The sequence below is a fragment of the Danio rerio genome, chromosome 2 (assembly GCF_049306965.1).
Source record: "Danio rerio strain Tuebingen ecotype United States chromosome 2, GRCz12tu, whole genome shotgun sequence".
NCBI lineage: Eukaryota > Metazoa > Chordata > Actinopteri > Cypriniformes > Danionidae > Danio > Danio rerio.
The window spans coordinates 3,291,455-3,307,375 of record NC_133177.1 but is presented as its reverse complement, the minus strand read 5'-3'; the positions used below and the strand labels follow the sequence as shown (position 1 = coordinate 3,307,375).

At 39.0% G+C, this 15,921-nt stretch overlaps 1 protein-coding gene across 2 annotated transcripts in view; it reads left to right on the top strand.

Moving 5' to 3' along the window:
• The window catches only part of wnt3a (wingless-type MMTV integration site family, member 3A), a 55,783-nt gene that overhangs the window by 16,447 nt on the left and 23,415 nt on the right, over positions 1–15,921 (top strand). For both annotated transcript variants that reach the window (XM_005163660.6, NM_001007185.1), the window contains 1 exon segment: positions 13,940–14,181. In XM_005163660.6, coding sequence (XP_005163717.1) covers positions 13,940–14,181 — 242 coding nt within the window.

Here is a 15,921-nt window from a genome sequence, read left to right as displayed (position 1 = left end):
GAAGAATGTTAGAAACCTGTAACCACTGACTTCCATTGCATTTGTCTTTCCTACTATGAAAGTCAATGTTTACAGGTTTCCAGCATTCTACAAAATATCTTCTGTTGTGCTCAACATAATAACTCAAATGAAGGGTGAATAAATAATAACAGAATTTAATTTGTGGGTGAACTATCCCTTTAAAGTCTCTCCTTCGATTTGGTAAAAAAAAGATGGCAGTGACTGTGGTCGGTTGTGTATTTCTATGAAATTCATGCAGGAGTGTGAGACGGGCGGGGGGAACGTAAACGTCCCGTGCCGTTGCTTTAAGAGGCTACTCGTCCCCCGAGGCCATGGACTGACAAAAGGCTAAGAAAAGGTCAAAAAGTAATAGGAGTTACTTAGTGAACAAATCCTCCATAGTTTCGCTACACCCTGCTAGATGAGGTTTTGGATCTTCTCTCGGGCCAGTTTCATTCAAGTTCCCTCTTGTTCTGTGCTCTCTTAGTCTTTAAAGTAAAATTCAGATTAAGCTCCTCGCCGAGAAAGATGCAAGAAGGACTGACTCATAGCACAATAATGCCAGGGATCAACTGATACAGAGTGTAGCCTATTGAAGTTTAAGTTTAGAAGTTTAGACAAGAGCTGACATCAAAGAGCACGCCAATGCAGAAAAATGACAATGAGGCTGTTAGCGACCTAGCATTAGCCATGTTTACGTTCATCTGATTTTATGAGCATTTTGAAATATCACATAAAAAGTCAACACATGTTTTTATGTTACTTTAACATATTTTATTGAGTTAATCAGGTTTCATCTGATGTTTTTAAGTTATACAAATGTACACGGTGGCTCAGTGGTTAGCACTGTGGCCTCAAAGCAAGAAGGTCACTGGTTCGAGCCTCAGCTGGGTCAGTTGGCGTTTCTGTGTGGAGTTTGCTTGTTCTCCCTGCTTTCGCGTGGGTGTCCTCCGGGTGCTCCGGTTTCCCCCACAGTCCAAAGACATGCGGTACAGGTGAATTGGGTAGGCTAAATTGTCCGTAGTGTATGAGTGTGTGTGTGTATGTGTGTGGATGTTTCCCTGAGATGGGTTGCGGCTGGAAGGGCATCCGCTGCGTAAAAACTTGCTGGATAAATTGCCGGTTCATTCCGCTGTGGCGACCCCGGATTAATAAAGGGACTAAGCCGACAAGAAAATGAATGAATGTCAGAGTGTGAATGAGTGTGTGTGGATGTTTCCCAGAGATGGGTTGCAGCTGGAATGGCATCCGCTGCGTAAAACAAATGCTTGATAAGTTGGCGGTTCATTCCGCCGTGGCGACCCCAGATTAATAAAGGGACTAAGCCGAATAGAAAATGAATAAATGAATGTATTATTAACCATAAAGCACTGTTTATTTGCCTTTTTTCTTTGCTCTATTGTAATTATTCCTGCTTGCAATTTGTTTATTATTTTTATACACGATTTATACCCTTACAAAACCACCCAAATCAATCTAAATTCAAGATATATAGATATATATCGCTGAAAAACAAAATATTCCAACGTCAGATTTTTCCAATATCCTGCAGCCCTAGTTTTTCATTCATTCATTTTCTTGTCGGCTTAGTCCCTTTATTAATCTGGGGTCGCCACAGCGGAATGAACCGCCAACTTATCTAGCAAGTTTTTACGCAGCGGATGCCCTTCCAGCCGCAACCCATCTCTGAGAAACATCCACACACACATTCACACACACACACTCATACACTACGGACAATTTAGCCTACCCAATTCACCTGAACCGCATGTCATTTGGACTGTGGGGGAAACCAGAACACCCGGAGGAAACCCACGCAAATGCAGAGAGAACATACAAACTCCACACAGAAACGGCAACTGAGCCGAGGCTCAAACCAGCAACCTTCTTGCTGTGAGGCGGCTGCACTACCTACTGCGTCGCCTGCCCGAGTTTTTATGTTACTTTAAGTCATATTATTAAATTCAAGAGTTCACACTTAGCTGATGGTTGATAATAAAGCTTGTTCGGCGTGCTGTCCCAGGAGAGAGCCCTAAGCTTATAAGATCCTCGAGCCCTGGGCTCCCTCCTGTTGCAAGGCGAGAGGGGAGTTTGAGCTCAGGTGGATCTCGATGACTCACCCTCCTGCTTATTGTAGCTAAGTGTCAGATGTGGATGCTGAGAAGGTGTACTCAGAGCTTGGCTAAAATATTTGGATTAATTGTTTAGGGTGCTTGTTTTTGAAACCGGAGGACCCGGGGCAAACCCACACGATCACGGGGAGAACGAGCATAGCTCCGCACAGAAATGTCGCCTGGTTTGGAAGGGAATTAAACTAGGGGGATCCTTGCTGTGAGGCAACAACGCTAATCACTGGCCAACGTGTCGCCAGGCATGAAAGTAGGGTTGGGTAGGGGGGTAAGGGGGGGGGGGTCTTCAAGTGAAGATATTAGCTGCGTCCCAAATCGCATACTTATGCACTATTCTACGCCATTTTGTAGAATAAATAGTGTAAGTAGTGCGTTCACACTGAAAACTCTAAAAATAATAAGTGCACTTTAATTACCCGGATGATGCACTCATTCAGCGCTAAAATGAAGTGTGTAATGATGGACACTTCACGCACTCAACGACTGCAGGTTTGCTTACGTAGTGGAAGGGGCGGAGCTATCGGGCGCACATGGTGAATAACTTTATTTAATTTGGATGGTGAAAGCAAAATTCTCCTACGAGAGTGATTATAGCGCCTCCCGATGGTGATTGCGGCAATACTCACGGCAGGTATTATTTGATAATTCGGCCTTTTATTTCAATGATTTGGCGACCATCAAACGTCATCAGGGAAACGGTTTGAATTTCCGCTTAGTAAAAAAAACATTAGTGTGCCATTTGGGACGACACTACATACATATACTACCCTGTTGAGTGTGTAAGTGCATAAGTACATAGTGCATGAGTGTATAGTGTGCCATTTGGGACGCAGCTTCTGAGATAAGTCTATTTATAGTGAGTAAAGGATCGTCTGATAGGATAATTAGTCATTAGCTAAAGTTGGAACAGCTGTGAACAATCATAAGCACGTGATCCTCTCCAAATTTGCTTATAAATAAACTTCACTTAATCATGTTCAACTAATGTTTTCCAGGTATACAAAGGTCACCTTAATACTATTTTAGTCTGTTTAACTGATGAAGTTGAGATCACTGTAAAAAAAAAAATGCAGGATTCCACTCAATTCCCTCCTGTTGTAAGTTAATGTAGGAAATTTAAGTGGATTGAATGTACAAAGGGCGAGGCAGTGGCGCAGTAGGTAGTGCAGGAAGAAGGTCGCTGGGTCGCTGGTTCCAAAGTCCAAAGACATGCGGTTCAGGTGAATTGGGTAGGCTAAATTGTCCATAGTGTATGAGTGTGTGTGTGAATGTGTGTGTGGATGTTTCCCAGAAATGAGTTGCGGCTGGAAGGGCATCCGCTGCGTTAAAACTTGCTGGATACGTTGGCGGTTCATTCCGCTGTGGCGACCCCGGATTGATAAAGGGTCTAAGCCGACAAGAAAATGAATGAATGAATTAATGTAAAACATTCATTCCCCCCCCCCAACCCCCCCCCCCACACACACACCAAAAACAAACTCCAAAATTGTGTTGAGCTCATTTTTAATAAGTAGTTAATAAGTTAGTTAATTGAATTCATTTAAGCTGCAAGTGTTTTCCCTAATTTGCTTCAGGCCGTCAGGTTTGATGTGAGTCAGCCAGAGATCCATGACTTCCCGCCAGAACAATGGCTGGGAGGAAGTGTTGAGGAATGCACCAGGTACAGGAACTGGTTAGTGTCCCATCAGCTGATAAGGGAGTGTGCTAGTCTTTGTCATTGAGACGGGCCCTTCGGGTGTAATCGCTGCCGGTTTAGGGGTCACCGAAGGGGCTGCTTGCTGTGATTAGTAATCAGCTCCGTAACACAGGTCAACACACACTGCTAATTGAGAGCGCTCACACCTTTACAGACACACTGAGAACCAATAATTCATTGAAATTATGATTTGTTTTTTAAGGTGAATGGTTTTGCAAACAATTTATACACGACCTGACCAAAGTCTTGCCACCTATGCAAGTTTTAGGAACAATAATAACTGGACTTCTAGTTGATCATTTGGTATCAGAAGTGGCTTATATTAAAGGCAAAGGCCTCTAGATTACGCTTATTTTACCATAATAAAACATGGTCATGCCTTGATTTGTTAATTATTTCATTAGGACAGTAAGGTCTGACTTTGCTCAGACAAAAGTCTCATCACTGAACAGAAATAATGTCCAGTATAGAATATAAAGTCCTGCTGCAGTGGAGGCAGAATGAATATTGTGTCTGACTCCATCATGAGCTTGCAGGACTGCATCCATACATCTCTGACTCAAATCACTGATTAATAAAGTCATCTGGAATGCCAGAGGAAGCGTTCTTGCAGGACTCCCAGAGATCATCAAGATCACTTGGATTTATCTTAAATGCCTCTTCATCTTACCCCAGACATGCTCAATAATGTTCATATCTGGGGCCTGGGCTGGCCAATCCTGGAGCAGCTTGACCTTCTTTGCTTTCAGGAGCTTTGATGTGGAGGCTGAAGTATGAGGAGCGCTATCCTGCTGGAGGATTGTCCATCTTTCCTGTGGTTTGTAATGTAATGGGCAGCACAAATGTCTTGATACCTCAGGCTGTTGATGTTGCAGATCTCTTACACGCCCCCATACTGAATGTAACTCCAAACCATGGTTTTCTCCTTCACCAAACTTGACTGATTTCTGTGAGAATCTTGAATCCATGTGGTTTCCAGTAGGTCTTATGCAGTATTTGTGATGATTGGGAAGCAGCTCAACAGATAACTCAGCAGAAAAATCCACTTTCCGCCACTTTTCCAAATGATCAACAAGAGGTCAAGGTATTATTTGTTGCTCTCACTGATATCAGCAACAAGACTTTTGTCAGGTAGTGTATAGGCTGAATTCAAATAAACAAATTAAGTTGAACGTTGCTAATTTTAATTTGTTTGTTTAAATTCTGCCCTCAGAAATTATTTGCAAACACTTACCTTAAAAAAAAAAAGTAAATCCAATTAATCTTTTTTTTTTCAATGTGTCCGTAAAGAGATGTGCTACAATTCTCAGTTTAGACTTTTCTGCAGTTTCAATGTTCAAAAGGTACTGCTTCGAGTCCCGGCTGGGTCCGTTGGTATTTCCATGTGGAGTTTGCATGTTCTCTCCGTGTTTGCATGGGTTTCCTCCCGGTCCTCCCACAAGGTCCAAACACATGCACTATAGGGGAATTGAATAAACTAATTTGGCTGTAGTGTATGAGGACGATGTGTCAACGCCACAGCCTACCTGAGTATTGTTGCTGACCATGTCTATCCTTTTATAACCACCAATGACCAATAACTTCCGATGGCTACTTCCAGCACCATGTCATAAAGCGTAAATCATCTCAGACTGGTTTCTTGAACATGAAAATGAGTTCACTGTATTCAAATGGCCTCCACAGTTACCAGAGCTCAATCCAATAGAGCACCTTTGGGATGTGTTAGAAAGGGAGATTTGAATAATGCATGTGCAGCCGACAAATCTGCAGCAACTGTGTGATGCTATCATGTCAATGTGGAGAAAAATCTCTGAGGAATATTTCCACTTTGTCGAATCTATGACACAAAGGATTAAGGCAGTTCTGAAGGCAAAAGGAGGTCCAACACGGTTCTAGTAAGGTGTACCTAATAAAGTGGCCGGGGAGCGTACGTTCACAGCACTCATGTTTAGGGTGTATCCTTTACAAATTTAGCCCGAATAGCCAGAACGCTGTAATTTTCCACAAATTACACCATCAAAGCGTTAACGTTTGTGGATGAACTCCAGGTCCCAAAATGAGGAGATCAATCCACCTTTGGCTGTCATACGCAGTTGAGAGTTATTCGCCCTCCTGTGAAGATAACTTTTCTCTTTCAAATATTTCCCACATGATGTTTAACAGTTTCAGGAATTTTTCACAGTATTTCCTATAATATTTTTTCTTCTGGAGAAAGTCTTATTTGATTTATTTCGGCTAGAATAAAAGCAGTTTTTTATTTTTTTCTAAGCCATTTTGAGGTCAATATTATTAATCTTTTTTTAATTGTCTACAGAACAAACCACTGTTATACAATGACTTGCCTAATCACCCTAATTACCTTGTCAATCCTTTAAATGTCACTTTAAGCTGAATACTAGTATCTCGGGAGAAATTGGGGGACAAAAAAATATACAGAAGGGCTAATAATTCAGATTTCCACACCAGGAGGAACTATTGTGTTGTTTGAACCTGTCAAAAGGCATTGAAGATCTTCTGCTTTTTGTGGGGAGGAGCTCAGAATATAAAACCATAACACGTTGCTAAGTGGTAAACAAACATGAAAGAGCTCGGATTGGTAGACAGGAGACGCTTGATCAAGGATTCACGCTGCGGGACAGGCACCTTGTCATTAAGAGCCACTGACATCCTTAAAAGTGTCCAAAAAAGTGAAATAGGCTGTAATGACACAGTGCGCTCGAGTCTGGCTGAGCATCAGAGGACGCTCGACTTGTGTTAGTTTCAACTCCGCTGTTCTTTGATGACACACGGTTTCAGATGTGACATGCGCCGACACGCTTTTTCACTTGGTTTCCATTGCAATGTTGCTGAAAGCTTGCGAGCTGTTGGTGCTGTATGTGCATTGCTATACTGTACTATACTATGATATACACACACATACTGTAAATACAGTTGAAGTCAGAATTATTAGCCACCCTGTTTATGTTTTACCCCAATTTCTGTTTAGCGGAGAGAAGATTTTTTCAACACATTTCTGAACATAATAGTTTTATTAGCTAATTAACTGATTTACTTTATCTTTATTTTGTTAATATTCGGCTTTAAGTGACATTTAAAGGCTTAATTAGATTAACTAGGCAGGTTAGGGTATTTAGGCAAGTTATTTTATAACAATGGTTTGTTCTGTAGACTTGAAAAAAACTATATAGCTTAAAGGGGCTAATAATATTGACCTTAAAATGGGTTTTAAAAAATTTAAAAAATGCTTTCATTCTAGCCAAAATAAAACAAATAAGACTTTCTCCAGAAGAAAAAAATATTATCAGACATACTGTGAAAATTGTCTTCTTCTGTTGAACATCATTTGGGTAATATATTTAAAAAAGAAAAAAAATCAAAGAAAAAAGTTATATATATATATATATATATATATATATATACATATCACTTTTTTCTTTGATTTTTTGAATCAAATAAATAAATATATATTATTTATTTATTTATTTATTTATTTATTTATTTATTATCCATATGAGTAATGACCATAAGCTTGTTTGCTTGGATTGCCACAGCAGAATGAACCGCCAACTTTTCCAGCATATTTTTTACACAGTGGATGCCCTTCCAGCTGCAACCCAGTACTGGGAAACACTCCATAAACACTCATTCACACACACACACTTACATAAACTTTTGCCAATTTAGTTCATCCAATTCACCTAGATCCGGGACTCGAACCAGCGACCTTCTTGGTGTGAAGTGACAGTGCTAAAGACTGAACCACTGTGGCGCCCCGGTTTTATCTTCATCCTCTTGCTAACGTACATGTTGATATTCATTTACACTGAGGAACAGCAGAGAGTGGCTGAAGAACTACTGAGAGATTTCAGCTGCTGTCTGGGCTTTCGCTGCCTTTCTTCCTTTCTTCATGTGTTTAATACTTTTCACATGCATCATTTCATTACAAATAACTTAATTTGTAAACTAATTAGGTTTGTTTTCTTTGCATATATGGATTTATTTGGTTGTTACCAACATCCTGGGAGGATTTCAAGTCAACAGCACCTTTAAAAAAATGTTTTCTGATAAAAAATAGTGTCGTGTTCATTACTTTTTCCCCCCGCTGTATGCATGCACCATAGCGCATATATATTGTGTTCGCAATCGTCTGAAATCTAACAGATTTTCGATTGGAATGTAAATAATAAGTCATCTTTCTTTAAAAGCCACGGCTGTGTTCAAAATGGCTTTTGAAGTGCACTAACAAGAGACCATACAATTGTCAATCCGAAGATCATTCAACTAAACCGTAATAAAAAAAAACTAAATTACGTAAATTGTGAGGAAGACAACTTTAAGCTCTCAAAATCATCCAGGGGTGCGTTTCCCAAACAATGACATAACTCACGGCTGAACTATCATAGTATGATGCATCGTTTGGGAAAAGAACGATGTAGTGACTAGTGTTTCCCAAATTCGTCGCAGATCAATCGTTTGAACCACGTTAGTTATAAAAACGTCCATAATGACGCTCTAAATAGGGTGAAGTAAAAACTTCTTAAAGGAAAAAACATTATTTTTTTTGTGCAAATTATTTTGTAAATTAAATCCAATATTAGTTTTGGTAAAAACATGCACTCGTTTTTCATATTATTGAAATATATGTAAACAGCATATGTATGGCCTATCCCAGCAGACACACAACATCATAAGACGTTAATATGAGGTTAGATTTAGGTCATGACGTCAGATGACCTAAATTCAATGTCTAACCAGCGTCTAAGGACAACGTTATTTTGACGTCCAGTAATGATGTCAAATTACGTTGATATTTGGTTGATTTTAGGTTGTGTTGGAAAGTGACCAAAATCCAACGTCTGATAGACGTTATAGTGGTAATGTCCACACAACGTCAAGGTGTAACATGATTAGACGTTGATATTTTGTCAATTTTAGATTGATTTTAGCTTAGACGTTGGACATCCTCCTGACGTTGAGTTCTGACGTCAGCCTGATTTTCATTTCCAAACAAAATGCAACGTCCCCGCAACATTGGAGTATGTTGGGGTACAACATCAATATGACTTTATGTTGACGTTCTGTGCCTGCAGGGATGTTTCCTTTACAAATATTACTGAGAATATTCCATATTTTATTATAAAACATAAAACCACTTAGATAACACGTATTCTAATCTCATATATAAATCATAATAATCGTTAATGATTGTAATTTACAGTAGGCTATTTATTAAGAAATTAAGAAAAATACGACTTCTTAATAATTAGTATTATTATTGTCATTATCATTAAGTAGGATATTGTTTATTTTTATTTTTGAAGTCTACTTATACAATATGACACATTCAAACCACTGCAGAAATGTTCTAACCAGCAGTCCCATTTCATATTGTCACCGTCACCCACGATCCAGCCTGTGCAGATCGCTTACGCACTACAAATCTGCTGGTACATAGACTACAAGTTCCAGTCATGCAACACACACACGCCTGCTCCGAGTCTCCCTTGATTACACTCACACAGCTGATGCTGCTAATGGACTGATCACACACACATATACGGCTCACTTTTACACTCTCGTTGCTGAGTCTTGCTTTACAGTTTTGTGACATTACGACGCGGCTTCCTTGCCTTGCCGTGTTTTTGAGCCTCGCCTTGTTTGTTTTTTCTGTCATGTGAGGAGAGATGCTGACAGGGGATAACAGATCTAAACGCAGGTTTGTTGAGAATGGTCAGACAAGCAACGGTCACAATTTAGGAGCAAACAGATCCAGAGTCGTAGTCAAAAACACAGGCGATAGGTCAATTACAGTTGCGCTGGTCTGAAAATAGCAACAAATCTCGGAAAACATGTCTTGTGCCTTATTGCGCCGGGTGTATAATTAGGCCCTTAATTAGTTGTCATAAGACATGTCATCATCAACGCTTTCCATTCACTTTGAATGGGTGACATCAGGCAATGCCGAACTGCATTGTGGATCCATCGGTGCCGCTTCAGAGGCGTTGCTTGTTGCAAGAGTTGGGACTAGCTCAACTTTTCAAGCGCCGACGGAAGCGTCAGCCAATCAGATCGCTGTATGCAAATACACCTAATAGACAGTGGCCTATTGCTGACTGAATTTCATTGGCTGACGCTGCTATGACGATCGCTTTAGCCCCAACTTCAGACACGCCTTCAGTCAAGTGTTGACGCTGAAGCCTCGTGTGAATGGGGCGTAAAGGTGTTTTTGGGAAACGCATCCATGTTTGAAGAAAGCCAGACCTGTAACCATTGACTTCCATAGTATTTGTTTTTTCCTAATATGGAAGTCAATGGTTACCGGTTTTCAGCATTCTTCAAAATGTCTTCTTTTTTGTTCCAAGGGAACTTATAAAGGTTTGGAACCACTTGAGGACAAGTAAACAGTGAGTTCATGTTAATTTTTGAGTGAACTATCCCTTTAACCAGCTAAACCAGTAAGAATACCACTCATACCTTGGTAAATCATCTTTACTGGAGGCATTGAGTCATAGAGACCACCAGCAAGCCACCGTGTACAGGCTTGCATGACTCTGAGTTCAGTTTTAAACTAGTATTTGTGGCTGCCAGACTTGTTGTGAAATCTGGTGTGTTGACCAATTTGTTGGTCATGTTAAGTTTCTTTTATTTGTATGGCACTTAATGCAGGACTGATGCTTTCAAGGCAACTTCAGAGGAATAAATCAGAAAATAACATACACTCTTAAAGGGACATCTCATCCAAAATGAGTCATTTACTCACCCTTCACTTGTTTCTTTCCTCTGTAAAAGACAGAAGTTGTTTAGATTAACATTATAAACGGGTACACATTGACTTCTTGTTTTTTTTTTTCCTACTTGGATGTCAATGGTTACCCATTTCTAACATCTTATTTTGTGTTTAACAGAATGACTTGCTTAAATTTCAGGATGAGTAAATGATGACAGAATTGCATTTTTGGGGTGAACTATCCCTTTAGAATAAATTTTAACTAAAACTTTCTGTATTATGTAATAAATCAGACAATAACTTACTCTCTTAAAGGGATAGCACACCCAAAAATAAGTCATTTACTCACCCTTTACTTGTTTAAAAAAAAAATTGTTTCTTTTCTCTGTCAAAGACAAAAGAAGTTGTTTAGATTAACGTTGAAAAGTGGTACCCATTGACGTTTTTTTTCCTACTATGTATGTCAATTGTTACCCATTTCTAACATTGATGGTTGATAAAATAAGATATTCTGAAGAATGTTAGAAACGAGTACCCATTGACTTCATGTTTTTTTGTGTGTCTTCCTGCTATGGAAGTCAATGGTTACCCATTTCTAACATTGATGGTTGATAAAATAAGATAATCTGAAGAATGTTAGAAACGGGTACCCATTGACTTCATGTTTTTTTGTTTCATCCTACTTTGGAAGTCAATGGTTACCCGTTTCTAACATTCTTCAGAATATTTTATTTTATGTTCAACAGAAAGACTTTAATATGTAATGAATCAAAAATAATTTACACTCTTAAAGGGATAGCTCACCTAAAATAAGTCATTTAATCACCCTTTACTTGTTTAAAAAAAAATCTTTTCTCTGTCAAAGACAAAAGAAGTTGATTAGATTAACGTTGAAAAGTGGTACCCATTGACGTTGTTTTTTTTTCCTACTATGTAAGTCAAGGGTTACCCATTTCTAACATTGATGGTTGATAAAATAAGATGATCTGAAGAATGTTAGAAACGGGTACCCATTGACTTCATGTTTTTTTTTTTTGTTTCATCCTACTTTGGAAGTCAATGGTTACCCGTTTTTAACATTCTTCAGACTATCTTTTTTTATGTTCAACAGAAATACTTTAATATGTAATGAATCAAAAAATAATTTACACTCTTAAAGGGATAGCTCACCCAAAATGAGTCATTTACTCACTCTTCACCTGTTTCAAAAATGTTTAGTTTCTTTTCTCTGTCAAAGACAAAAGAAGTTGTTTAGATTAACGTTGAAAACGGGTACCCATTGACGTTGTTTTTTTTTCTACTATGTAAGTCAATGGTTACCCATTTCTAACATTGATGGCTGATAAAATAAGATATTCTGAAGAATGTTAGAAACGGGTACCCATTGACTTCATGTTTTTTTCTTCCTACTATGAAAGTCAATGGTTACCCATTTCTAACATTGTTCAGAATATCTTATTTTGTGTTTAACAGAATGACTTAATGAGTAAATGACGACAAAATAGAATATTTGAGGGGAACGATCCCTTTAAATAAAATTTTAACTAAAACATTCTGTATTATGTAATAAATCAGAAAATAACTTGCACTCTTAAAGGGTGAGCTCACTCAAAAATTAGTCATTTACTTACCCTTTACTTGTTTCAAAACTTTTGAGTTTCACTTTCTGTAAAAGGCAAAAGAAGATGTTTAGATTAGTGTTGAAAACAGGTACCAATTGGCGTTGTTTTTTTTTTTCCTTACTATGTAAGTCAATGGGTACCCGTTTCTAACATTGATGGTTGATAAAATATGATATTCTGAATCATGTTAGAAATGGGTACCCATTGACTTCATGTTTTTTTTTTTTCCTCCTACTCTGTAAGTCAATGGGTACCCGTATCTAACATTGATGGTTGATAAAATAAGATATTCTGAATCATGTTAGAAATGGGTACCCATTGACTTCATGTTTTTTTTTTCCTCCTACTCTGGAAGTCAATGGTTACCCGGTTTTAACATTGATGGTTGATAAAATAAGATATTCTGAAAAATGTTAGAAATGGATACCCATTGACTTTTTGTTTGTTTGCTTGTTTGTTTCTTCCTACTATGGAAGTCAATGGTTACCCATTTCTAACATTGATGGTTGATAAAATAAGATAATCTGAAGGAATGTTAGAAATGGATACCCATTGACTTTTTTGTTTTTGTTTTTTTGTTTGTTTGTTTCTTGTTACTATGGAAGTCAATGGTTACCCGTTTCTAACATTCTTCAGAATATCTTATTTTATGTTCAACAGAAAGACTTTATTAAGTAATAAATCAGAAAATAACTTACACTCTTAAAGGGATAGCTCACCCAAAATGAGTCATTTACTCACCCTTTACTTGTTTAAAAAATGTAGTTTCTTTTTTCTGTCAAAGACGGTAGAAGTTGTTTAAATGATGATGAAAACAGGCACCCATTGACTTCATGATGAGTGAATGGAGTAAATGATGCAGGAGATGAACATTTTGCAAAAAATAAGATTTAGATGTTTCCTTGTTTTCTTGGAGTTTGCATGTTCTCCATGTGTTGTCGTAGGTTTCCTCCTGGTGCTTTGTTTTCCCCCACAGTCCAAACACATGCGCTATAGGTGAATTGAATGAACTAAATTGACCGTAGTCTATGAGTGTGTGTGTGTGTGTGAATGAGAGTGTATGGGTGTTTTCCAGTACTGGGTTGCGGCCGGAAGGGCATCTGATGTGTAAAGCATGTGCTGGAATAGTTGGCGGTTCATTCCGCTGTGGCGACCTTTGATAAATAAGGAACTTAGCTGTAGGAAAATGAATGAATGAACGTTAACAAGATTTATGCACCAATATTTAAATAGTGGTGACGCAGTGGGTAGGTAGTGCTGTCGCCTCACAGCAAGAAGATCGCTGGTTCGAGCCTTGGCTGGGTCAGTTGGTGTTTCTGTGCAGAGTTTGCATATTCTCCCTGTGTTGGCGTGGGTTTCCTTCGGGTGCTCCGGTTTCCCCCACAGTCCAAAGACATGCAGTACAGGTGAATTGGGTGGGCTAAATTGTCCGTAGTGTGTGTGTGTGAATGAGTGTGTGTGGATGTTTCCCAGAGATGGGTTGAAGCTAAAAGGGCATCCGCTGCGTATAACATATGCTGGATAGGTTGGCGGTTCATTCCGCTGTGGCGACCCCTGATTAATAAAGGGACTAAGCTGAAAAGAAAATGAATGAATGAATATTTAAATGCACTACTGAATAAAATTTGAAACACACACACACACACAAACAAACACTTCAGCATGCTTTCTATGCACATTAAACCACTCTTGTTAATTGTTGATTTGATGTGTTCATCCAATGACGCGTGTGGATCGCTGACCTCTGCTGTGTTTCTGTCTGCAGGTCTCTGGCGGTGGGACACCAGTACACCTCTCTGGGTACGCAGCCCATAATGTGTAGCTCAATTCCTGGCCTGGTCCCCAAACAGCTCCGCTTCTGCCGCAACTACGTGGAGATCATGCCTAGCGTGGCCGAGGGCGTCAAAATCGGCATCCAGGAGTGTCAGCATCAGTTTCGTGGACGCCGATGGAACTGCACTACTATCAACGACAAGCTGGCCATCTTCGGACCAGTGCTGGATAAAGGTAGGCCTAAAATAAGATGGAGATTTGTGAAATTGTTTATTTACAGTTGTGAATTGCATTATGGGATGTTGATCTCTGCTCTGTCGACTTTTGATGTTGAAAATTCAACTACAGTTTAACAAAGGGACTTTTATTGACATTATAGTAGTTTTTAAGAATATAATGAATATGCACTAATATATATATAGAGAGAGAGTAAAAATATAATTGTAATTAATTAGGGGCCAAGCACCGTAGGTGCGTAGGCACCTATTGCTTTCGTTAGTGTTCTTCTTCTTCCGTTTCTTCCGCCGGATTTGAATGGCAGCCCATATAGGCGTATGCGGGAAAGTTGTATAATTTGGCACAATGATAGAGGACAGTATTAACATTAATCAGACCAAACATGAAGTCTTAAAATCAAACTCTCTAGCACCACCACTTGTCCAAACTTTCACAAACGTTTATCATCATAACTTTTGAACCGAATGGGCTACAATCAAATTTCCCTATGACGTCATTTTCCGTCATGAATTTTTTCGCGCTATTTGAAATTTTTTGAATCTTATTTGATCAAACTCGTCCTAGGCCGTTTCTCCGATTATCACCAAAATTTAATCACATGATCTACAGACCATGCCAACCAAAAGTTATGGAATTCAAGTTGATTTGACCAACCGTTTTCGTTTAACTTGCGATCAAATTTAACGAAGGACTTGCGAAAATGGACTTGAGACGATATCTCCGTAACGCATTCACCGATTCACACCAAACTTGGTATGTGTTATGACGTGGCTAGAGCCACGCCTCCTGAAACACGAGCACAGCAAAAGAACCCTCTCTCATGTGTTAAAAGCGACTAGTGCTTGTCCTGCTGCTCGTGCATATTATCCACAAAAAACCTTTATCATATATGATATATATGCACTAAGGCATACATAACACACCTTGCTACAATGTTTGATTAAGAGGACCCTGAACGTGGATTGTCATTCAGATCGACACTCTACTACACAGGTCTTTCCACCTACTTCATGGGCTGAACTTTGAAATAATGGGAGGGGCTGATTATAATATTATACAAAAGGCCGTTTTTTCTTTGACATAAAAAAAAACGCAGAAAATAATGGCGAATTATGGCATGCATGCGGCGTCAAAAACTGCGTTCTTGGCTGGATCAAAAAACGCTGTTTTTGCGCCGTTTTTGACCCGCAAAATGCCGTAAGTGATCTTCGCCGTCTTTTCGTCTTAAACGCCGAAAATACCACGTTTTGGGGATAACACGCGTTTGGTTATAGGCGTAGTTTGACCCATTCTACCTTCCATACGGGTCGGCCCTGAGTTGCCTGAATGTTGTAAATACTTGAGCTCACCTCCCTCGCGACAGAGCGCATAGGAGAAAAATGACGTCAGTACATAATAACCGGTTATGATTATCACTGAACCGATACCGAATTGTCTGCGTCTGCATCGCGGTGCACCGAAGAAACAATTAGTTTTGACACCCCTAACTTAATTTAAATCATTACTATCAGACTGTGAAGAGACTTTCAACCAGCACAACAAAGAATGCTTCTGAAGACAATCACCTACTGCACTTTTAAGCGGGTTAATAATATTGACCTTAAAATGGTTTTAAGAAAATTAAAAACTGCTTTTATTCTAGCCGAAATAAAACAAATAAGACGTTCTCCAGAAAAAAAAATATAACAGGATATACTGTGGAAAAATTCCTTGCTCTGTTAAACGTCATTTGGAAAA